The sequence below is a fragment of the Megascapheus bottae genome, chromosome 16, assembly GCF_031878675.1.
Source record: "Megascapheus bottae isolate mThoBot1 chromosome 16, mThoBot2.hap1, whole genome shotgun sequence".
Classification (NCBI taxonomy): Eukaryota; Metazoa; Chordata; class Mammalia; order Rodentia; family Geomyidae; genus Megascapheus; species Megascapheus bottae.
In genome coordinates this window covers 7,268,501-7,292,906 of record NC_143524.1, presented here as the reverse complement: position 1 = coordinate 7,292,906, position 24,406 = coordinate 7,268,501, and the positions used below count along the sequence as shown (strand labels likewise).

The 24,406-nt window shown below is 52.3% G+C and overlaps 1 protein-coding gene across 3 annotated transcripts; it reads left to right on the top strand.

Annotated features, from left to right (window-relative positions):
- Positions 1-13,288: 13,288 nt before the first annotated feature.
- Saxo4 (stabilizer of axonemal microtubules 4) lies at positions 13,289-19,917 on the top strand. 3 transcript variants are annotated; one of them, XM_090347564.1, is made up of 14 exons: positions 13,289-13,357; positions 13,796-13,935; positions 14,314-14,431; positions 14,658-14,811; positions 15,499-15,627; positions 15,827-15,890; positions 16,203-16,315; positions 17,021-17,080; positions 17,164-17,250; positions 17,900-17,998; positions 18,077-18,171; positions 18,657-18,806; positions 19,579-19,663; positions 19,811-19,917. In XM_090347564.1, exons 2-13 carry the CDS (start codon positions 13,815-13,817, stop codon positions 19,646-19,648), a joined length of 1,260 nt encoding a protein of 419 aa, XP_090203690.1. In that variant the 5' UTR covers positions 13,289-13,357; positions 13,796-13,814; the 3' UTR covers positions 19,649-19,663; positions 19,811-19,917. The 3 variants fall into 3 exon arrangements, with proteins under 3 accessions (XP_090203690.1, XP_090203692.1, XP_090203693.1); XM_090347566.1 differs by having other exon boundaries at positions 13,293-13,357; positions 13,823-13,935; XM_090347567.1 differs by lacking the exon at positions 13,289-13,357 and having other exon boundaries at positions 13,789-13,935.
- Positions 19,918-24,406: the final 4,489 nt, after the last annotated feature.

Sequence of the window (24,406 nt, the reverse complement as noted above, 5' to 3'; positions counted from 1 at the left end):
GCCTTCAACGTGGTTTGGTTTGTCCGCATCTAGCCCTGAGCCTGCTGGGCTTCTGTGGCTGCTGGGGAGCAGGTCTGCCACAAGAGGGCACTGTAGGGGAAGCTATTGTGCGAGGCAGGCCTGTGCCTCGGGATGGGTGGTGAAAAGAGGCAGCCAGAGCAGAGAGCTGTGTGAAAAGCCGCCATCCCACCTCCGCCCCCAAAATGGAATTCCCTCCTTGAACCTGGTAGGGTCCTTTCTGCCAGGGAAAGCTGATCCAGGCCCCCTGAGCCGACCCCTTCAAAGGCACGGCAGGCAGAGGAAGGGCAGGAGGCGGAGTGGCGTGGGTACACTGCGTGAAGATAAACCTCCTCCTGGTCAGTTTCTCTAAAGCTCACACTTTGTAAATGGGAGGATAATTGAGTACTAAAGAACACCCAGAAAAGGAAATCAATAGCTCCCCCATCGTCACACTGACTTCCATTGTCTACTCCCTCATAACCCACAGTCACGTTTCTAAGAGTGTTTTACAAGGTCACAGGCAAAGGTTTGCTGGCTGTGTGGCTTCCCTCATGAACTTGCCCCTTGCTCCTGCCATCTGCTCATTACTTCTCTAAATAGCAGTACGTAAGAAGTAACACATTAGAACAAAGTGGTCAGAGAGCTTTGGTCTGGGACCAGTTCTGTCTGGTTATAGGTGGTCTCTAAGGGGTCTTAAAGGGGCTTTGCCTGGGACTTGTTAGAGATGGCAATCTGCAGGGAGAATCCCGAAGTATTTGCCAGAGGAATTGAGCCCATGGTTGGTGATTGCAGAGCTACAGGCAGCGGGGAAATAGGTTCTTGGGATTGTTGGTGCGCGTGCGCGCACGTGTGTGTGTGTGTGTGTGTGTGTGTGTGTGTGTGTGTGTGTGTGTAAGCCTCATCATGTGTCCAGCCTGCTCCTTGGTGTCTCTGACTAAGGAGAGAAGAGAGAGGGCCAGCCTCTGCTTACATAGCTCCTCAAACCTCAGCACCCTCACAGGCAAGTGGCCTAGGCTCATTTCATAGACAGAAAGATGGCTTGGAGGGCCGGGAATTTGGCCTAGTGGTAGAGTGCTTGCCTAGCATACACAAAGACCCAGGTTCGATTCCTTGGTACCACATATATAGAAAAAAGCTGGAAGTGGTGCTGTGGCTCAAGTGGTAGAGCGCTAGCCTTGAGAAAGTCCAAGGACAGTTTTCCAGGCCCTGAGTTCAATCCCAGGACTGGCAAAAAAAATAAAAAATAGATGGTTTGGAGGGAGGAAGTTAGCTGTCTAAGTAAGACAGAACTTGGGATAGTTCGTCTGCCTCAAAGCTCATGAATGCTCTGCCAGCAGATGCTGCTTTACTGTTGTAAACAGAAAACCCATGCCTCTCAGGATCTTGCTGGGAAAGTGGAGACAGACAAACTGCAGTTCTGACCCATGACCTCCTCCATGGGAGCAGGTGGCCACCAGGCGCTCCCTGAAGTAAGGAGATCTAACCTTGACCCCCTAGGATTACTCTTGTGAGAAAGCAGTGCAGAATAGTAGCTACACGTTCGATTCCTGCTCTGTTATTGAGCTAGCTACTGGATCAGTTAATTGACTCCAGCCTTTGTTTCCCCATCTATGAAGTGGCACTAACACTCCCCCGTGCCTGGAAAAGCCAACAAAAGGAGACCCACGACTCCCTAGTGTGGAATATACTGAGATGCCAGGAACTTGTGGTCCCTGAAAACAATCATCCGGCCCATCAGCGTGGTCATTGTCATTATGTGCAGGCCCAGTTCATCTGCAAGTCAGAGAGCCAGTCTATTAAGGTAACCACAGCAGAGAGTGTCTCTGCCGCCAGGGAAAACTGGAATGAAAACAGCCTGGTGATAAGTCCTTTGATGGAAAAATCTAGCACTCTCACATGAAGCAAGAAGCAGGAGCAGGAGCTTATGGAAGACTCTGGCCATTCTCTCCAGCCTCTTCTCATGTCTCGTGGGGAGAATGGTAAACAGGCAGTTTATATATAGAAACCTCTTTGGACTGAGAGATGTGCACATGAAGCGGTGGTGACTTTACCCATTTATCCTGGGCCTCTTACACAACACGCTTCCGAAGCCAAGCGTGCAAAGGGGCTTCACCCCCACCGCAGAGCTGGGCCCTTCTTACCCTGATTTTGTCTCATTGCACGCGGTGTTCAGCTGCCACCACTCCCACCTGGGAACTGTTCTCTGCCCAGGCTGCTGGCTTGTGCCATCCGGGAAAATGAAGGACCTTGCTAATTCCAGTATCTCACTGTGAGGCCCAAGGGTGCCATGTAAACACTTTTCCCATTTATTAGGCATGAAGTAAAACTAGGCCGGCTGCAGCACATTTAAAATAAATAATAAACATACAGAAGAGGCCAGCAGCCCCCGAGGATGCATGAGAAGAGCAGGCAGACTGCATTCCTCTGGACACAGAGCTCCTCGCTGACCTCCTTCTGAGCCCGTGCCGGGCAGGAGCGTCTGCTTGCCCTGAGCACTGTGAGGTGGTCTCCACCGTCCTTTTGGAAGGGTCTACAGGTCACATCAAACTGGGTCAAGGCTGTTCCCTTCTCCTCGTTTCCTCTTTTCCTCATTTTAAGTCTTCAGAAACCCATTTGCTAAACACCCTGTGCCCAGGCTTTCTGTGCCTCAGGTAGAGTGTCTTGGCGGGGAATTGGAGAGGTCCACCCGTCTGTCTCTTCAGACAGGGTAGAACTGATCTGTAACCCAGTTTATATTTTTAACCAAAGCAGGAACAATTCCTGTGAGATAACTCCTTCACTCCACCTGCTGCTCTGTGCTCTCCAGAGAGAGGAAAGCTAGCAAGCACTTGACTTCGGGACTGACGGCCCTTAGTGCAGCCTGTAGAACCTAGGACGCTGGTCTACTTGCCCCTTCTAAAACAAGAAAAAGAAAGACAGTAGTTCACTGGAGGGATCCGTCATCCAAGATAGTATCTGAGTTCAGGAGACACATAGAGAAGAACCCCTCTCTTATAACCAGGATGATGACACTAAAGCAGAAGCCCTTTAACTCTAGACTCTGCCAAAGAAGGCAAGGAAGATGTGTGGTTTTTATGAACAGCAAATGATGTTACCCTGTGCATGTTATTTCCCAGTGGGTTTCAGTTTAGTTAGGTTTTGGTTTTGGTTTTCACTTTCTTTGTTTCAACACAGGGTGTCATTGTGTAATCTAGGCTGGCCTCAAACTTGACATCTTTCTGTCTTGGCCTTCTGAATGCTGGGATTACAGACTGTGTTGTCACACCTGGCTAGTCAGTTAGTATGTAAGATGTTTGTTCATCTCTGAGAGTGCCCCAGAACGTAGGTTCTGGAGAAGAGAGCACAGTGGTCAAGAGTGGGAGTTTCTGTCTAGCTCAGGGGTAGATCACTTGCCTCACAAGCATGAAGTCTTGGGGTTCAGTCCCTGGCACTGTTAGAACTTTTTTTTTCTGGTCCTGGGACTTCAACTCTGGGTCTGAGAGTTATCCTTGAGTTCCTCAGCCCAAAGTTGTTATTGCTGTACCACTTTGAGCCACAGCACCACTTCTGGTTTTCTGGTGGTTAATTGGAGATAAGAGTCTCATGGACTTTGGCCTTTCATGCTGGAGCTGGCTTTGAGCTGCAATCCTCAGATTTCAGCCTCCTGAGTAGCTGAGCCACCAGCACCCAGCCTAGAGTTTGTTTTTGTTTTTGTTTTTGTTTTTTTGCCTGTCCTGGGGCTTGAACTCAGGGCCTGAGCACTGTCCTTGGGCTTTCTCAGGGTTAGAGCTCTACCACTTGAGCCACAGCACCACTTTGGGCTTTTTCTATGTATGTGGTACCAAGGAATCAAACCTGCATCTTTGTGCATGCTAGGCAAGCACTTTACCACTAGGCCAAACTCCCAGCATAGAAAATTTTCAAAAAAGTTAAAAAGAGGAGCTGTTGTAATCACACCTCAGAATTCTAGCACAACCATCTATTAGCCAGTGGCCCTGGTCATGTGATTTGACCTCTCCAGGCTCCTGTTATTCCTTGGTGAGGAAAAAAAAGGGAGAGGATAGAAGGGGAGGGAAAGAATGGGGAGGGAAAGAGCGGGGACATTGTCCTTGGTCGAAGTGTGGTGTGGTTTGGTTAGCATCTTGCTCAAAGTCTCTGGAGGGAAGTGAGGGTGGCACTAATCTTAAGTCATCCAGTGGCCTCCGTGCTCCAGGTCCTCCCCCTTCTCCGCTTCCTCCCCCTTCTGCATTTCCCCTTCTCCACATCCTCTCCCTTCTCCACGTCCTCCCCCTTGGCCTTCTCATCCTGGGTTTTGTCTCCCTGGTGCTGACAACTCTGGCATAGCCACCTCTTGTGGTTAGAGCCAGAGATAAGGTCACACTTCAGCCACTGCTGACACTCCATCCTCCGGGGGAAGATATGTACAGCTGAGCGAGCCGCCCTGGGTAAGGTTTAAAGCTCAGATTTCCCTCAGGTTTGGGTGACATCCGTGGAAGGGTTCAAATCCTGCCTGCTTTAAGATTTCTTCTCCCTGAGCCTCAGAAATGAGGTGTGAACTCTCACTGCGAGGCTGGCTCAGAATTGAATGTGTTGTCAGCAAGTGCACACGAACCATATCCAGGTGAGCCTAAAAGTTGCTTCATTGCTCTGGCTCTGAGACTTGCTGACAAACCATGCTGGAGGCCCGGGGGCCAGCCCTCCTGGGAATAGGGTCACCCGGGGCTCACGAGCTTCTCTGGCTCCCGTCTCTCAGGGTTTTAGTAGATGCTGCAAACCAGACTGCATTTCCAGCCTAAGTAGAAACAGACAAGGGATGCTCAGAAATCTAATTTGAAAGATATATTGTAATGGTTTTCACTAGATACCAGGGATGGGAGAAGAATGTGTTTGGTCTGTCCTTGAGGCAAGCACTGTTTATTCTTCTACGATTTATTTCATTGATTGCTGAGCAATGTGCTATACCCAGTGCCAGACACAGAGACAGATGAATGAGATGTAGCTCGTGCCCTGGGGACCTCAGAGGGGGAGGGACGAGTGAGTGGACAGCAGGGAGGATGGCCGTGCGTCTCGGGCACTGGCCCTGATAACACACAGTTGGACAGAATCCAGTCCATTTTGAAATGATGTGGCAGACTCTTTGTCCCCCACATCCCTGCCCTTTGCCAGCCATGGGCTTTTCATTGACCAGTGGGCCATCAGTGATTGGGAAATAAGCAGTTGGGTTCCTTTCTTTGGCAGTATGAGGGTTTAAACTCAGTCTTGCACATACTAGGCACAAAGCCCTCTGTCATTTGAGCCACACTCATGCCCACTTGGCATGGTAAGATGTTTCTGAGACGGCTCTGTGCATTGTACATGTTGGTGACCCATTTATTCTTCACTCCCATCCTATTGCATGGCTGTACTATAACCAGATTTACCTCCTGTGGATGGGTACCTGAACTGTTTCTAATTTTGGACTGTTATAAAGATAACTACAAACTTTCTTGTGAACCTGTGTCTTCATTTTTCTTGGTGCTGTATAGTTTGGATCATAATTGTTCCCCACAATCTGTGTGCTAAAGGCTTAGCCACCAGCCTGAGGAGCTAGCAGGAGATGCTGGAATACTGAGGAGGTAGATAGCGGGAGGATGGTAGGTAACTGGGGGTGTGCCCTTGAAGGGGTATTTCACCTGCTTCCTGTCTCTCTGCTTCCTGACCATCATGAGATGAACAGGCTTCCTCCTTCCTGTGCTCCAGCAGTAGTGTACCCTACAGTCCACAGGACCAAAGCAAGGAGCCAAGTGACTTTGGCTGAAAACTCTGAAACCAGGGCAAGACAAGCCTGGCCTGGGGTATTGGTTACAGCAACTCAAAGCTGGCTAGCACACATGAATACCTAGGAGTTGAATTGCACGGTTGTAAAATACGTCTATACTAGCTTAAAGAAACTTCTAGAACTTCTTCTAGAGTAGTTGTACCATCTTCATTCCTATCAACAAAGTATAGGAGACCCATTTACCTACTGGTGCACGTGCGTGTGTGTGTGTATGTGTGTGTGTGTGCCCCTGAGCTAAGACTAGCATTCTACCACTTAAACCACGGGGTGACTTTGACCATGATCCTCAGATCTTCACCTCTTGAGTAGCTAAGATTACAGATGTGAGTGAGCATCACGCCTAGCCGACTTACTATTATTTATATCTAAATTGAGGATGAAATTCTTCATCAAAATGCAATTCTTTTTTTAAACCTTCATATTAGCCAGTGTTACAAATGCTTAAACTATGTATATAGGTATAAAAGTTTATGAGACATCATCTCAACCAATGGCTGGGCATAATATTTGAATATTTTAGGATGTGATGAACTTTGAAATCAGGCAAAATAAAGCAGATTTCCCTCCCTGGTGTCATCCCAGCTGCAGGAGAAGTGTAAGTAGGAGGGTTGTAGCCCAGGCCAACCCTGTGAATAAAGCAAGATCCTACGTGGAAAATAATGGATGGAAAAAGGAGTTGGAGTCATTGCTTAAGTGGTAGAATGCCTGCATAACAAGTACAAGACCCTGAGTTCAATCCGTGGCATTGCTAAAACAGGGAAGGAAAAAGATTGATGGACACCCTTGGCTCCATTCCAGAGTCTCCTGGGCTCCTTGAGGTCTTGTTGGCAGATCTAGACATAACCCCTCGAATCCAAAAATACACAGACTTAAAAGGTAACTGTTCTCCCTTCATGCCAGCACCCTAGGGCAGAGGCAGGGCAACTCTAGGGGAAATGCCCAGAAGAAGAGGCTGGGAAGGGCCCAGAGGCACTGATCTGGATCCCATGGGAGGCCCATTTTGCAAGCTAAGGAGAATCCTCTGCCCCGGATGCTGTGCCTATCATCTGGAGGTGCCTCCTTTCCCACGACCCTCCTTGGGCACACCTGAAGCAAGAACTCTGTGCCTTGATTCCTTGGCACTTTTAGATCTCAAAGGGTCTCAGTCTTTAAAGATCAGAATGATGGTTTCTTTAGCATTGTTGTTCATAAGTTTTCAGCAGGCTCATCTATCTACTTCATGTGAGTTCCATATACCAGAACACTATGGCACCCTTTACATGTCAGCTTGACCGGGATATTGGGTGCCCAGATACTTGAGTGTTTTAGGATGAGATGAACATTGAAGTCAGGCAGAATAAAGCAGGTTTCCCTCCCTACTGTGGATGGGCCTTCTCTCATCAGAAAGCCTGAGTAGAACAGAAAGTCTGACCTTCCTCTGAGCAAGAGGAAATTCCTCCTACCAGATTGCCTTCAGAGTGAGGTATTGGCTTGTATTCTGCCTTCACACTCAACCTGTAATAAAGGGCTCTTGCTGGAACCCAAGCCTTCTGGCTTTTGAACAGGGGCTGTATCCTCAGCTCACTTGATTCTAGAGCCAAACTACCTGCTTGCTGCTCTGGGTTGACAGCTTACCAACCAGCTGGGACTTGGATCTTGAGACGTGCCAGCCTTTGATTGAATGAATTAGTTCCTTACAATAAATCAATGTGTGTGTGGGTGGGTGGGTGGGCGAGAGACAGACCGAGAGGCCTGTGGGGAGGGTTATTGTATATACAGAATACTATTTGTTCTGTTTCTCTGAAGGACTGACTAGTACATGAACCACACCTTAGCTTCTTTCCCAGGAACTTCCCAAATCCTCTTTTCTTATGTCACAGTAACAATTCCATAGCTTATTTCCCGACATTTAGAAGCATGAGCCAGACTTCTGTGGAGTAGCTTGGCAAGCCATCTTTTGTTTTTTTCCAACCACATGTGGTGCCTCCACCCGGAGAGGAATCTTACACTTCAGATATGGCAGTCTGCAGTTCCTCCACCAGCCTCAGCACCCCCCCACCCCCCCCACGCACACACACCCCTGCCAGCTGCAAGGGAGGCTGGGAAATGTAGTAATTACCATTGGCATCTACCAAGAGTTTTCTGTGTGATGGCTACTTGCTAAGCACTTGAATGCTGTCTGTTCAGAGTCCTGACTCTACAACTAAGTTCTTCTATGATGACGAAGCCATTCACTATGAACACCGGCTCAGAGAGGTAATGGGGGTGAGTCAAGGCCACGACCTTCATCAGAGCTGGGCTTGAGATCTGAACCAGATCCTTGTTCTCATGGATGTGTCCCCTGGACCCCTCCCTTGTCACTGTCAGGAATCTCTCCTAGCCTGGTGCAGGTTTTTGTTTTCTGCTTTATCTTGCTTGTCTTCTGCAGGAGTCATGAATTTTTAAAACTTGTGCAAGATCAACAAGTTCACCCAGAGGAGACAGCAAAAGAACAGAACAGGCAGAGACAGAACAGTCATAAATAAACACACTGGAGCCCTTCCAGGCAGTGTGCGTGGCAGCAGCGGGAAGTAAACCCTCGTGGGCTATGCTAGGAGGAGGGAAGGGGGCTGCTGCCCCACCCCACAATCCTTTCATTTGAAGAATGAGAATTAGCAGTGTGCCTTTGGAGTGGGGGGAGATGAGACTGGGGCTCTAGCTGCCCCTCTGGTGATGTTGCTCAGTGAATGCAGCCCCCAGAGCACTTTTGAAAGGTGGGCTCTGCCAGGTGCCAGTGACTCACACCTGTGATCCTAGTACTCAAGAGGTTGAGATCTGGGCTGGGGGTGTGGCCTAGCATGCATAAATACCCGGGTTGCGTTCCTTGGTACCACATACATAGAAAAAACCAGAAGTGGTGCTGAGGCTCAAGTGGTAGAGCTCTAGCCTTGAGAAAGTCCAAGGATAGTGCTCAGGCCCTGAGTTCAAGCCCCAGAACTGGCAAGAAAAAAAAAGAGAGAGATTGAGATCTGAGGATGGAGTTTCAAAGCCAGCCTGAGCAGGAAAGGCTGTGAGATTCTTATCTTCCATTAATCACCAAGAGGACAGAAAGCAGAGCTGTGGCTCAAGTGGTAGAATACCAGCCTTGAGCAAAAAAGCTCAGGGACAGCACCCAGGCTCTGAAGTTCAAGCCCCAAGACTGGCACAAAACAAATGAAAACTTCCTCAAGAGGGTCCTCTATGGCATCCAGCGGCGGGGGAGGAGGGTGTGTTCACACAGTGGGTGGTTGCCTGAGCTGGGTGGGTTCACTTGGTGTCTGTTCCCATGGAAGGGGGGAGGGCTGAGACCTCTGGTCCACTCTGGGTTCTGGGACAGGAGAAATGGCCAGCGCTGGTCCCACTAGTACAGGTGCCAAGCATGGTCTAGAGCGAGCAGACTTCCCTCCATTGAGCCCCAAAGAGAAGCCATCCATTAAGAAAAAAGTCACACAGATTTATCTTCACCAGGGCCAGGGGCCCCTTTCCCTGCCACCAACAGCCTCCCACAGAGATGTCCTCTGTGTAAGTGCTTCCCGGCAGAGGGGATGCAGGGCTGGCATGGAGGGCAGAAGCCCCCTGGCATCTGTAGGCCACAACACCTGCCTTCTCAAAGGAGGGAAGTAGAAATGAATCTTCTCTGGCATGGTTGTGCACACCTGCAATTTCAGCACTTCCAACCTGTGCTACAAAGTGAGATTCTACCTTTAAGAAGAAAAAAAAATAGGGTAAAGCCAGGTGCTGGTGGCTCACGCCTATAATCCTAGCTACTCAGAAGGCTGAGATCTGAGGATTGCAGTTCATAGCCAGCCAGGCTCAAAGTGGTAGAGTGCTAGCCTTGAGCAAAACAAAACTCAGGGACAGAAACCATGCCATGAGTTCAAAAGCCTAAGCGCCATGACTGAAAAATAGAAACCACCACAGAATAACAGCATACCTCCTGCCTTGTAGGGTGTAGAGTGATGAAAGAGATGACTCCAAACTCGGCACCCAACTCAGAGGAAGTGCTCAATAAATTTAATGACAAGCAGAAAGTGGAATGTGGTGAGCCAATTCTTTGATCTCTTCCTTTACTGCACAGACAGACTGAGGCCCAAAATTCAGCCTTTTTTTTTTTTTGCCAGTCTTGGGGCTTGGACTTAGGCCCTGAGTACTGTCCTTGAGCACATTTGGCTCAAAGCTAGCGCTCTGCCACTTGAGCCACAGTGCCATTTCGGGCTTTTTCTGTGTATGTGGTACTGAGGAATAGAACCTAGGGCTTCATACATGCTAGGAGAGCACTCTACCACTCGGCCACACTCCCGGCCAGTCAAACAGTACTTTGATCACTGCATCCTGATGGGCAGAGCCTAGGCTGGTACCCTGAGTGGGAACTATGTTTCCAAGTTCTTCTGTTCTGGGGAGTCTGGGGCCATCTGATCACTTTGCGTCTTCCTGGAGCACCTCCTGGAACCCCAGTCCTGATAACAACACACGGTGGCACATCCTGCAGTTCTCAGTGACAACCACTGGGTGTCGCCATACAGCAAAAAGAAACTCGGACCTGAGGGATCCAGCAGCCGGACCTTCGGGAGCTGGGACAGAACTGCTGCTTCTCAGAAGTCCTCTGCAACCACCCAAGATACCATCAGGGCCCTTGCAAGACATGTTTCCATCCTTCTGCCCTGATAGGAAGAGACCTGGTCACTGCTTCCTTAGGGGCTGAACCCTGCCCCCCAGCCTTTTTCGAAAGTGTATTCCCTGCTTAGAGGTACAGAATGGGCTCTGGGAGGGAGCCATGAGTCTGAGTCTTACAGCAGAAGCAGGTGTTGAACTCAGGCCCATAGTTGGACTTTGAATCACATCATCACCTGGCGGGGCCTGAGGTTCCCCTAGATTACGAGATCCCCAAAGGCAGGGCCCTGAGGGACCTGGTCTCTCTTGGACCCAAGCCTTTGCCTGGCAGCTAGTGAGCACTTCAAAGGCATCTCTCTCCAGGGCCCTTCCCTGTCTGGCAGACAGTGTTGATTCTGTGCCAGGTGCTAGGCTAAGTCCTTCACTTAAGCTACAGCCTTCAGGCGGATGTCAACGAGGAAACAGAAACGCAAGTCTCTCGTGCCCCAGTCTTAAGCATTCAGGGACAGATCCCAGGGCTCCTGCAATCTGACTTTGAAGTCTGAGCTGTGGTTTCTGACACAAGGACTTCATCCTATGTATGCACCCCACCTATTATCTTCCTTGTCCTGTTTTTGTTTTTCTGGAGCCAAAATCTGAACTCAGGGCCTTATACTTGCCAGGCAAGGGCTCTTCCACTGTGCTAAATCCCCAACGCTTCTTATTTTTCTTTTTGTTTTTTGGGGGGAAGGGGGGAGTACTGGTGCTTGAACTCAGGGCCTGGGTGCTGCCTCTTGAGCCACAGCTCCATTTCCAGCTTTTTACTGGCTAATGGAAAATTAGAGGCTCATGGACTTTCTGCCTGGGTTGGCTTTGAACTATGATCTTCAGATTTCAACCTCCTGTACAGCTAGGATTACAAGCCAGGGTGCATAGCTCTCTCTATGTGTTTTGAGCCTGGCAGTTGCCTGGTGCTACTGACTGGTAAGCAGGGAGATAAGGCGACTGGGAGCTCTGCCTCTCTGTTTGCACCCCCCCCTCCTGGTCCTGTTAAGGCCTTTGTCACCTGAACCAGGCCTCTCTATGAGAGCCTGGCACAAGCCCCTTGCAGGCAGGGCTAATAGAACTAGAGCATTTCCTGGATGGGGCAGCCCTTTCCTTCTGCCTCCTGGTTCATTTACACCTCACTTTCCCAGGAGAGCAGGGTACACTGGAACCAGTTCACATGCTTGCACAAGGTAAAGAGAAACTTCTGGAACATCTGTAAATTGGCTATTAAACTCTGCCACTTAAACTTTTGTCAATTACTCGACTTAGGTACCAATGGCTCATACCTGTAATCCTAGATACATGGGAGGCTGAGATCAGGAGGATCACAGAGTGAGGCTGCTCTAGCAGAAATGATTGTGAGACTCCTCCTTCTCAATCCATAGGTGGGTACCTATGGTATGTCCCAGCTATGTGGGAGACTGAGATTCAGAGGATTACAGTTCCAGGCCACCCTGGAGGAGAAAAATGAGTCACAGAGGGAGGCTGCATGTACTGGTGCACAGAAACACAGGGGGCAGGCCTGAGGATGTATACCCAGGCAGAAAGCAAAACCCTACGGTAAAAATAGCTAGAAAACAAAAAGGCTGAAGCCAGGTCCTGGTGGCTCATACTTATATGCTAGCGACTCAGGACGCCGGGATCTGAGGATTGAGGTTTGAAGCCAGCCAGGCAGAAGAGTCCCAGAGACTCTTATCTCCAGTTAACCAGGAAAATGCCAGGTGTGGAAGTGTGGCTCATGCAATAGAGCATCAGCCTTAAGTGAAAGAGCTAGAAGACCGTTCCCAGGCCCCGGGTTCAAGCCCCAATACAGGCACAAAGCAAAACAAAATAAAAACAAGACTGGAGGTGTGGGTCAGGGGGCAGAGTTCACCTAGCAAGTGTGGGGCCTTGAGTTCAAAGGCCAGGCCCATCTCTGTGGGGTCTGTGTGGGAGAAATGTCATACATTTCTGAGTTAGCCTCCCAAGGTCCTGTTGGTGTCTTCTTGCTAGCAATTTGAAAGTAACCATGGGGGACTCCTTATACCCCAGAAACTGACAAATGCAACAAACCAGAAGCCTCTGGTTTCTGGTGGGGGAAGGGGCTCTAATGGTCTCATTTATAAAGCTGACCCTGTCCTGGGCTGTGGAATCCTCAGAGGGCCTCATTTGAGTCACAGCTTGTGGGAAAAGGGTCTCATTACCCCTGTTACACCGTCACGCTGGTTACTTCTCACAGGAGGTGTGGTACAATCCTATTCTTGCGGGAATTGGAGGACTTGGAGGAGGCAGAGAAGGCCCCTGCGCACAGGGTGGTAGAGAAGTTGTACCAGAAAAATGTGTGTCAAAGGACTTAGTGCAGCCTTGCCGGGAGCAGAGCATAGTAAATATTAATTTACTGAGAGGCCTAAGAGTGGGATCCAGTATTCACCCATGTCTGAATCTCAGACTGGCTTATTTTCTGATTAAAGATCTGCGGCCAGCCAAGCTGCTTTGGCGTGTCTAAATCTCATGTTCTCCTCGTGAAAATAGAGATAATAATAACTACCTGGCAGAGCCGCTCGGAAGATGGAGATAAAAGATGTAAAGTGTCTAGTGAGAAGTGGATACTCAATAAACAGGAGCGAGTTGTTCGGAATTATCTTTTATTTTATGTGACTCAGACAGAAACGCTGTCTGACTTTGTGCAGGCAGCCAGGTACCAGCCAGGAGCCATGCAGACAGGGCCTGATCTCAGAGGCACCAGTCCTGGCCTTCCCCTCCTGGCCAGGTCACAAGCCCTTCAGTGAGGCCTGAGCCCTTAAGGGCTGCAGAGTTGTGAGGACGCTGTTGCTAGGCACTGGTTGCTAAGCAACCCTCTGTTTCTGCTGGTGTGGCCACTGGTTTCTCTGAGTGGCTCCTGCCTCCTCTGGCCTCTGAGGACCACACAGCTACTCAGGAGGGCAGGTGAGGGTGGGGCCTGATTCCTGGGGCCCAGAGAGAGTTGAGCCAGTGTTCAGTGGGACATGGGCAAGGCTGGGGAGCCAGAGAGACTCAAGAGTGGGGCTGGGTGTGAGCAGTGGAGCTGGGGGTGATCCACAAGTCCCAAGAAGCATTGAATCTCAGCTCTGTCACTTACCATGAGCCAGCCATGCCCAGAGACCTCATTTTTCCAGCTGTAAAATGGGGGTATCAGGTTCATAATAAGTTGGGAAGAGGACATGAGGCACAGAAACCAGATGATAGTAATTGAAGAGCAGTTCTTTTTTCTTTTGGGGTGTGGGAGTCTAGGATGGGGATGGAGATCTAGCAAAAGAATCTGGCCAGGTAGGGGGTTGACTGTCCCTGCCAGGGTCCTCACGGCTGGGGCTGGGGTCTGATGAAGTGCCCTGCGCTGCTTCTTAGGCCCTCAGGGCCCTGCCTTATGCACAGCACCATGATGGGGAAACTTCCTATCGGCGTTGTCTCCCCTTCTGTGAAGATGAGCTCGGGGGGCTGCTCAGACCCCCTGAAATTCTATGCCACCAGCTACAGCACAGCCTATGGTGAGGAGACCCCTGCACCTCTGGAACCCTGGGAAGGACAGAGGGGCTCTCGGGGGAGGAGCAGACCCTCCACACCCCCCTTCAAGCAGCACAGTCTGGCTGCCCCACACCCAACCCTGTCACCTCCTTCTGTCACTGGCCACACAGACCTGTGCCTCCACTGTCCTGATGTCGCAGCTCCAATGTGCCAGGTGTCCCTGGCTCCTGTCTCACAGTGATCCCTGCACTCCAGGAGTTGGCAGCTGTACTCAGCAAGTCCCCTTCCTCTTCCTGCTCCTCCTCCTCCTCCTCTTCCTCCTCTTCTTCCTCCTTCTCCTCTTCTTCCTCACCTTTGCTGACTTGAACCCCTGCCCCTTTCCCACCATTGTCCCTCTGCAGGACGAGATGAGTTCAAGCCCCGAATGGGCAGCCATGAAGGCACAGGCTACAAATCCAACTACCGTCCTCTGGTCACCTACCAGCCCAGCATGGACAAAGTGGATAATCCCAGCATGAGGTATGGTCTGCGCGCCCCCTCCCCTTGTCCTGCTGGGCCTCAGCACCCCTAGCCACAGCCTGGGATTCGAGGGGTGCCAGGTATGAGGCCAGGGGATCCCCGAGGCCTCTGGGAGAGGCGAGGAAGTGGGGCGCCTCTAGGAATAAGCCACCAGCTGCTCAGGACAATGGCAGGTGGGGCCAGGTGATTCTGGTGTCCCAGCTCCTGCTCTGCCTGCCCTCACCAGAGAACATGTCCGAGACAGTATGCAGACAGTGGCCAGCCAGAGTTACTGCCCCATGGACCTGCCGGATGGCAAAGGCCCACTGCCCTGGAACATGCACCAGTCCCCCTCAGGCTACGGGCGGGAGAGGCTCCACACAGGGGCCATTACCAAGGAGGTCAGTGCGGGGGGGGGGGGTGGGGGGGAAGAGGGGGAAGGCCTGGGGATGGGAGCTCTGGAGGGGAGACAGGGGGAGGCGGAGAGCTTGGAGGTGGGAATTTGAATGTCTCCAGAGACAGCACTGCTAACTGAGACCTAGGCAATCCCTGGATCTCAGGTTTCTGAGTAGCTAGGATTACAGCCGTGACCTGCCAGCACCCCTAGCTCTATCTTCTTGGTTTCTCTCACCATTATTACCATGGTTCTTATCATCACCATGGCCTCCAGAACACATATCCATGCATCCAAATTCATCCTAGCAGTCAGTTTGGAGGAGATGGGGAACAGAGGAGCAGGGATGTGAGTGAGAGCTGGGAAAAATCTTACTGGGGACAAAAATCTTGAAGAAAGGTAGCATCCTCTAGCTGCAGCCATTTGAGAGAAGTGAGCAAGTGAGCTCCAGACACTGCCAGCCGCAGAAGCCAAGGCCCCAGATGCCAGGGGGGTAGCAGAGAGGCAAGCAGCATGAATGGCCAGGGTATCCGTGGGCTCCTGTCAGGTTGAGTGCATGAGGGGGGCCTCCCTGCCCCCAGAGCACCATGGGGCCCCACCAGCTCTCTCCTCACAGGGTCACTCAGGTGCTGTGTGAAGGGAGAGGGAGAATCAGGAAGTATGCACACAGAGTTACTGGTACCTTCCCTTCCAGGTCAGGAAGGTTCATTTCGATACACAGGATCATGGACCCCAGACTATCACAGGGCTGGAGCCCAAGGAAGTGCCTCTCCTCCACCAGCATCTGGACAAGGGCTCCCTGGAGTTGGAGAACCAGCGCTACGTGAGTGGAAGCCGGAAGTCGGGGGCGAGGCGAGGACCCAAGCCTGTCCCCGTGATCCCACGTTCTGCATCACCCAGGGAGACCTCACAGGGGTCCCCCTCACTTCCCAAGGGGGATTTGTGATTGGATACTTCCCAAGCCGCTTTAAGGTGACACCATGATCATCCTTCAGTCCCCATACCCCTCCTCTGTGTTCTAGGGCCCACGGTTCATGACTTCCGAGTACAACTCCAAGTACCTCAAAGATCCTCCTCACCAGGCAGGTAAGCCCACGCGTGAGCTCACGCCACCCTGCCTGCTGTCCCCGTGGGGCCCCGCGGGCCCAATGGCCATTCTATGCCCAAGGCCTGCTGTGTCACAGATCCAAGGGGAGGGGGGCTGAGCAGAGCCAGCTCCTGGCCTGGCATCTGGTCCTTAGTTCTGCTCTCCTCTGGTCTGGAGTCTTTGTCCTGGTGACCAAGATCCTCCTCAGAGAGCACAATCCTTGGCCTTGGCTCCAAGGCTGAGACACTGAGCCTGGCAGGCCATGCCCAGGCCTCCGGCATCCTGCACAGCAGAGGACTTCTGTCTCTTAGATTTATTGCACAAAAAGTCTATTGGCGCCAAGGAGGAGACTGGCTTCACCGAAGAGTCCACCAAGAATCCTATTGTCTTTCAGCCACCGTCCCAGGTTGCCCCTGGAGACTCTGTAAGTTCCTGGGGCCCTAGCTAGACCCTCCATGTCTCTGAAGCCCTGTGGTCTACAGATTCCATGGTAAAGCCCCACATGGAAAACAGGCAGCAGTGGCTCACGCCCCTCATCCTAGCTATTTAGGAGGTTGCGATGTAAAGATCACTGACCGGTCAGCATAGGCAGGAAAGTCTGTGAGACTCTTAGCTCCAATGACAGCCAGAAGTAAAGCTATGGCTCAAGTAGTAGAAGGGCTAGCCTTGAGTGAAAAAACCAAGGGGAAATCACGAGGCCCTGAGTTCAACCTCTAATCTCTAGCACTGGCACATATGTACATGCACAACACACACACACACACACACACACACACACACACACACACACCCTGTGTTCAAACACAAGATGAAAGAACTTGGTGAAAACTACTGTTTTGGTTCAATTCCTGGATGGACCCCGAGATCCAAAGAGCTGAAGATGGGCAGCCAGCGTCTGTCCGGGTTCAGACAGGGTCCTGTGGGTTCTGCTGGCTTCCAGCCGGGGTTATAGACGGAACTGGCTTTTCTCCCCTAGCTTTTTCCTTTCCTCAGTCACCCAGTGCAGGCCCGTCTGAGAGGCCCAGTCGTCCTGTGATGTGAACCCAGCACACTAGGGAGGGTTTCCAGACAGGAGGGGCATCTGAGAACAGGTACCAAGCTGAGGCTCCCCTGTGGATCCCTTTTTCAGAGCCTCCTTCCAAGCCGGAGTACTACCAAGTCAGACTTCATGCCGATGGCTTACCCACAAGTAAGCCTGCTACACTGGGGTGGGGGGAGACTGGGAGGCGGTCCCATCCAGATGCGAAGGCATGATGGCTTTGCTCCCCTCAGGGAAGTGACTACCTCCCCGTGTTGGCCCGAGGCTCCGAGCGGGAATCAGGCTACAGCCGAGTGACTGAGAGGACCCTGAACCCCAGAGTGAGTGCTGGAGGTCTTGGGTGAGGGAACTAGGGAAGCAGGACATGGGAGGGCCCGGGAGAGAATGGTGGGCTCAGAAACAGCCAATGAGGCTGCAGGAAGGCCATGCGCATCTATTTGGCCTCATTCTTTTTTTTTTTTTTTGTTGCTTGTGGGACTTGAACTCAGGGCTTGGTTGCTGTCCCTGCTAGTGCTCTACCACTTTGTACCACAGCTCCGCTTCCTGTTTTTGGTCATGCCTTGGAGATAAGAGTCTCACAAACTTTCTTGCTGGGGCTGGCTTTGGACTGCCATCTTCAGATCTAAGTCTCCCAAGTAGCTAGGATTATAAGTGTGAGCCAAGGCTTGCCCTCCATCCTTGGTGTGTGTGTGTGTGTGTGTGTGTGTGTGTGTGTGTGTGTAGTATAGGGTTTGAACTCAGGGCCTCCGACTCTTGCATGACTTTTTCTCTCAAGGCTGGTGTTCCACCACTTGAGCCACACTTCCACTAGTAGTTTGGGGCTTGTTAATTGGAGATAGGAGTTTTATGGACTTTCCTGTCCAGGCTGACTTTGGACTGTGAGGCTCAGAACTCCTCCTCCAGAGGAGCTAGGATTCCAGGTGCCTGGCTCCTCCTTGACCTTCTACCTTGTGGCTCTGACTCCTCCAGGTGCCCCCAGCAAGTCTAGAACCCCGGCAGCACCAGGCACCCCAGCGAGTACAACAGTCGAATGTTGCCATGCTTGGCAGAGACACTGTGGGGAGAAAGGTAAGGCTAGCTCCACCCAGCCCTCTCCCCACTACCCCATCCACCCCACCCGATGACAGCCCTGTCTTCCTGGCGTAGGAGCTCTCAGGGTTCACTCTTAACAACCCCACCTACTTCCGGAGCTCCTGTAACCCCAACAGGGACCAGCAATACCTGACCACTTACAACCAAGGGTAAGACTGGCTGCTGGGACCCATTTCACAGACTGGAAGACCAAGGCTGGCAGACTGAGGCTGGCCATGTAGACTTTCCTCATTGCTTCCAGGAGATGATCCCACGCTGAATTTTAGTGTGGTGTTCCCCTAAACCAAGCAAGCTCTTTCTGGGGGTTTGTTGGGTGGGGGGAGTGTGGGAAAGTAGAGGGTGGAGGGGCGGCAGCCAGGAAATGGGGAGGCCTGCTGTCCCTGCAAAAAAGTATAAGACACACCATTCCGAATCACCCCAGCCTGGGGTGAGAGAATGGGTGTTCACCCAACCCGCCTCTGGCTCTGGATTGATCCTAAGATATTAAGTGCAGTCCCTGGCAGGTGGGCTCTGGGCATGGAGGGAGGTCTCAGGCAGGGCCAGCGGGCCCCCTCGTGGACAAGGGCTTGGGTGCCCCAGACAGAGGGGGATGGGCAAGGCCAGCACAGTGTCCACCACCCCTCCTCTGCTCCAGGTACATGGACAGCGTCCCCAGAGGCCGAGACTGGGAAGGCTGGACCAGAGGCAGCATCCAGCCCCAGGGGACAGGAAGCTACAGCCTCAATGTGGAGGCCACCCCAAGCTCTGCAGAGTGCCAAGGGCGCCCGAACCCCCATGTGACAAGGTAGCAGCTCTCACCCCAACTCTGTTCTCTCCCGTGTCACCTCCCTCAGCCTTATCCCAGCCAGTTCCAGGCCTTTCTCCTGCTTCAGGCTGTCTGTTCCTCTGAGAGGCCATTTCCTCTGCTTGGCTCTGTGTGTGTGTGTGTGTGTGTGTTGGGTGTTGGTCCTAGGGCTTGAACTCAGGGCCTGAGTGGTGTCCCTGAGCTGTTTCTGCTCAAGACTAACACTGTGTCACATGCGCCACAGCTCCACTTCTGGCTTTTGGTGGTTAATTGGAGATAAAGAGCCTCACAGACTTTCCTGTCCAGGCTGGCTTTGAACTTCGATCTTCAGATCTCAGCCTCTTGAGTAGCTAGGGTTACAGGTGTGAGTCACAGACTCCAGGCCTCTGGTTGGCTTTGACTACTCCAGCTTCTCCACCTCTGTCCTCGCTGTCCAGTGATTCCTCCCTCTCAGCAGCAGTCCTTCCCCCTCAGCTCCTCTCTGTGCAGGGGCAGTGGGGGAGGGTCAAAGATGAATGGATGGTGGATCTGCCTCTCTCCTGATTCCTTTCTACTCAATCCTTCAAAACCTGGGCTCACATGACACAGCCTGAGTTGGCAGGCGCCCATGTTTTATGGCTTGGCTGCTTGGGCTCAGGCCTGGCTGCTTTTCTGGCTGTCAAAGAGGAGCTAGCAGAAGAGAGGGTCCAGACCGTCACTGCCCTCTGTCCCTCCCTCCCTCTTCCCTTCCCCTCTCCCTCTGTCCTTCCACCTTGCCCTCTCTCCTCTGCAGAACTATGACCTCAGCCGACCCCTTTACCCGAGGTCAGCCTCAGAGCAGCTACCACCTGGCCTCTAGCTGAGCCTGAGGCTCTTAGGTAAGACTCCTGAGCAGACTGCCTTGAGCAGCAGCCCTGGGGGGGGTCCCCTCACCCCTCAGGTGGAGGTGGGCTCTTAGAAGGGGAGAGACTGTCAAAGACAATTGGCAGAACCACCTTGACCTTGCATCCGCCCCTTCTTCCCAGGCTGCCACTGCCGCCCAGTAACAGGAGCTGAGCTCTGTCCTATCCCCAGCCCCACGGAGAGTCCCTCAGCTACTTTCCTAAGGAAATAAAAGCACAGCAGCAGAGAATGTGGCAGTCACTGGAGGGGGCGGGGCTGGGGCAAAGAGGGGTGGCCTGAGGCCTGAGTGCTGGGGTGGAGAGGCTATAGGGTGGGATTTGAGGTCTGGGACCAGTGGGGAGAAGGAATCAAAGCCTCTGCCCTCCACTTCCCTAGCAAGCGTTTAAGTGCAGATCAGCCTCCAGAAAGACGGGCATGAGTCCAAGGTGGCTGGACAGCTGGACATCCAACGTGGGGAGCGGGGCTGATTGCGGAGGTTGGTGCTAGGCCGCCTCTTTATGAGAATGAGACCAGGAGAGCCCTCACAGGCAAACATCTGTAGGAAGATGTGTGGTGGCCCGATACCAGGATGTCCAGCCTGCAATCTTGAACACACAGCCAGGTGCATTTGTGTGGCACACAGCTGAACAACGATAGTGAGTCTATCCAGAGGGATGAGGATCTAGAGAAGGTGACAGCCCTAGCCCGGGCTGTCCCCTGAAGCTTGCAGCCTAGCTGCTATTCCCCGTCCCTCAGCTCAGTGGGGAAAGGGCTGTCTGTAGGGCAGCTCTGCCGGTCCCTCAACCCCACTGCATGCACGCACGGGCCCAGGGGCTGTCCGCAGCCTGGCTGGGATTCCATGCGGGCTGTGGGTGGCTCCAGCTGGTCCCTGCGTTCCAGGAGGTGGAGATGAAGACATAGAGTCCCTCGGCTAGAAACTCAGCCAAGCTGGAGACCCAGGGATGGCCAACAAGCTGGGGGTGGGGACCCCCAACACGAGGGGTGAGAGCCCCATGCCAGAGATGAAACAGCGCTCTACCCCAACTCTGCCCTGGCTGCAACGTGGGGTGAGGGTGGGGGGAGGCAAGGGGTTATGTGGTGGGGGGGATAAAGCCACACAAAGCACCAACTATTGTGAATGGCACACGCGCGCGCGCACGCACACACACACACACACACACACTTCCCTTCTCTGTGACTCCTTTCACCAAGAGAGTTCTTTTTTTATTGTTATTGTTATTGTTGGTCGCGGGGCTTGAACTCAGGGCCTGGGTGCTGTTGTCCCTGAGCTCTTCTGCTCAAGGCTAGCCCTCTACTTCTCAGAGCTGGGCTCCACTTCTAGTGTTCTAGTGGCTATTTGGAGATAAGAGTCTCACGGACTTTTGTGCCTGGGCTGGTTTTGAACTGCCATCCTCTGATCTCAGCCTCCTGAATAGCTAGGATTACAGTCGTGAGCCACTGGCGCCAGGCCCGAGAGTTCTTTTCCATCTGCAGCTCGTGTTTCTAGCTCACCCTACTTCTATCTGACCCGACGGAGGGCACGGTGTCAGTATCGGGGACACTAGAGCCTGATTATACCCCTTCCCCTCCACCTGTGTCCTGTACCCAGTTTCCTGGGTCTACACGTGGAAAAGCCCCACGATGACTCCTGAGCCCCAGGTCCAAGGGGCAACATGAGGACATCAGGTGACAGGAAGAGGGGCTGGGAGGGGCCCAGGTAGGGGGTGCATGAGGTTCACGCCGAACCCCCTCTTGGGGGCCACAGCACACTGAGCTACTCAACAAGCCTGTGTCTCAGGGCCATGGAGAGCTGGCCAGGACGCGCACGTCAGCGGCTGGGGGTGAGGACAGCTGAGGACCCTGGCATGGCAGGGGAAGTGTGCACAGGGAAGTCTCAAGGACCCAGCAAAGAAGTCCTCTAGGTCCCACTCCCTAGGTCCAAAGCCTAGGACATATGGCCTCCTGAAGTCCTTTCTCTAGGTCACTGCTGGTAACTGACGCCTGTAATCCTGGCTACTCAAGAGACTTGAGATCTGAGGATCTCAGTTCAAAGTCAGCCTGAATGGAAAAGTCCATGAGACTCTTTCTCCAATTAACTATCCAAAAGTCCAAGTGGAGCTGTGGTTCAAGTGGTAGAGCACCAGTGTTGAGCAAAAGAGCTAAGGGATAGTGCTCAGGTCCCGAGTTCAAGCCCCAGAGCTGGCACTGTCTTCAAAAGGATCTTGAAGGTCCCCTGAGGTCACTGCATGCCACTGGTGGCAGCTGTTTGCCTTTCCCCTTGGGTGATTGCCACAGCTGCTTCTGCCGCTTCCTCCCCCTCTCTCCATGGATATTTTAGCACACTTTCGAGGTGTGCAAAGATGGAGATGAACGTGTATTAGGCTCCCACAGCCTGCCAGGTGCTGAGAGGGTTCCGTGGGTTTGCACCTCATCAGTGAGAACACGAAGGAGGGGCCTCCCTGGGGGCAGGGTTGGGGCCGCACGTGGGCAGGGCACAGGGGACACTGGGGTGAGGGGTGGGGCCCGGAGGCTGCGATGGCACCCCCTCTTCTGATGCGTGTGTGAGGTGATCCCCACTCATGGCACCTTGGCAGCAGACGTGGGCAGGTACCACCTGGCCTGGGTCATAGGATGACACAGAATCACCAGCCCCAGGGGCTGAAGGGGCCTTGACAGCTGTCCCGCTGGGAAAACAGGGCCCCCAGGAGGCTGAGGGCGTCGCAAGGCATGTGTGTGTGGGAGGTGGAGGCCCAGGGCACACTGGGAAAGCCTGCGTGGGGAAGCTGAGGACCATGGGGATGGTACACACAGACAGATGGAGTGCGTGAAACTCCGAATTACTTCTCCAGCTTCCTCTCTGACCATCTGTGCAGCCACCCATTCCCGGGCACTGTTCCCCAAACAAGCAAATAGGCGAGATGACAGGAGGAGGAGTTGGACCCCTCAGCCTCTACCTGGTCCCTCTCCTGAAAGGTCAGAGGGGAGACTGGCAGGGTCTGCCTGTTGGCTACAGAGATGATCTGAGACAGCTCAATGGCGACATAAATATCCCTTTTGGAAGAAGCTTTGGAAAAGCCGTTATTCCTGGGCTGGGAGGATGGAGCAGAGGCTGTGTCTGTCTGGCTGTGTCCCCAGGATCCTGGGCTCGGAACAGGGCTGGAGGAGGCTGAGGTAGGGGGGGTCCCAAGGAAGGAAAATACAGGGGGACTCACTCCTGAGCCCATGTCAAGGAGACATCGGGTGGTGCGGGGGCTTCTGGGTTCACAGTTAAAGTGGGGGTGGAGGGGGTGATCATGTGACTCCCCAAATGTGCACAGCTCAGGTATCAAGTTCCTACCAAGACACAGAAACTAGCTTTGACTAATTTAAATGGAAAGGAAAATTCTTGAAGGGATTTGTGCACTTGTGTAACTGGATGGGTGGGGTAATGCCTGAGGACACAGAGGCCACCAGCTAGTTAGCTGGGGCTCCCTCACTGCTCCCCAACTACCCAGAAGCAGCCTCTGCTGCCAATCCTCTCCTCTCCCAAGGCTGCCTCCTGGTCCTTTCTGCTCTGCAGTCTGCCTAAGATCTTGGTGGGTGCTTCTGGTGGTCCCAGGCCACCTGTTTGTGCCCAGCTTGCAAGGGATCCTGGTAAAGAGTTTATAGTGTTGTCAGCTTTCAGAGTGAGTGGGGGGGGGATTCTGTTTTTCTCCTTCCTCCTTTCCTCCCTTCCTCCCTCCCTCCCTCCCTCTCCCCCACCTCTCTCCTCTCTCTCTTTTCTGTTGGTCGTGGAACTTGAACTCAGGACCTAGGCTCTATCCCTGAGCATTTGTGCTCAAGGCTAGTGCTCTACTACTTTAAGTCACAGCTCTACTTCCAGTTCTCTGGTGGGTAATTGGAGGTAAGAGTCTCATGGACTTTCTTGCTTGGGCTGGCTTTGAACCACAATCCTCAGATCTCAGCCTTCTAAGTAGTTAGAATTATAGGCGTGAGCCACCAGCGAGTGGTATCTGTTCTAAGGCAAGTGAGATGATTCTCTGTTATGAGAATGACTTCAGTTGCTGGAAGGGGCAGGAGGCAGAGAACTGAAATGTTCTCAATATATGGCATAAGAAAATCTATATGGATGGAGTATGGAAACATATATACATATATACGTGTGTACATATACACACATTTGTGGGCTGGACTGGACGGGAAGGACCCTTTGTGAGAAGTGGAAAAGGATGTCAGGCATAATGCCGGTATGAACTTCACAGGACATGCTCAGGCACTGGAAATGTATCAGGCATTGTCATGCATTTCTACAGTCCTAGCTACTTAGGAGTTTGAGACGAATCTGGGCAACACAGTGAAATACCATCTCAACAAATATAAATTTATAAAAAATGTGAAGTTAGGGGCTAGCTCAATGGTACAGTATGTGCTTAGTACATAAGAGGCCCTGTGTTCGATCTCCAGTACCAAATTTAAAAATATGTATATGTCTTGGTCTATTCCTAACAGAACTCAGTGAAGACATTGAACTGGAATTCCAGTTCAACTCAGTCTTCTTTGAATTACATTTCTATTCATTGAAGGACTCACATTCAATCTGGTCAGGAATTCTGCCACCCCCTCCCATCACATTCCCTGAAGTTCCTTCCTAGGATAAAGACCCCCCTCCAATCCCTGTGTGAACTCAGTGGGCTTTGAGCCTCCTGGCACCAGCCTAGAAGCGGAGTGATGATCACCTAGCCTTCTGATTGCCAGGGTTG

Coding starts and splice junctions, on each gene's coding strand:
- Saxo4 (XM_090347564.1), top strand. CDS start 13,815: ATGCACAGCACCATGATGGGGAAACTTCCTATCGGCGTTGTCTCCCCT. Junction 16,316..17,020: donor AGGTTGCCCCTGGAGACTCT/GTAAGTTCCTGG, acceptor TCCCTTTTTCAG/AGCCTCCTTCCAAGCCGGAG. Junction 17,999..18,076: donor GAGACACTGTGGGGAGAAAG/GTAAGGCTAGCT, acceptor TTCCTGGCGTAG/GAGCTCTCAGGGTTCACTCT.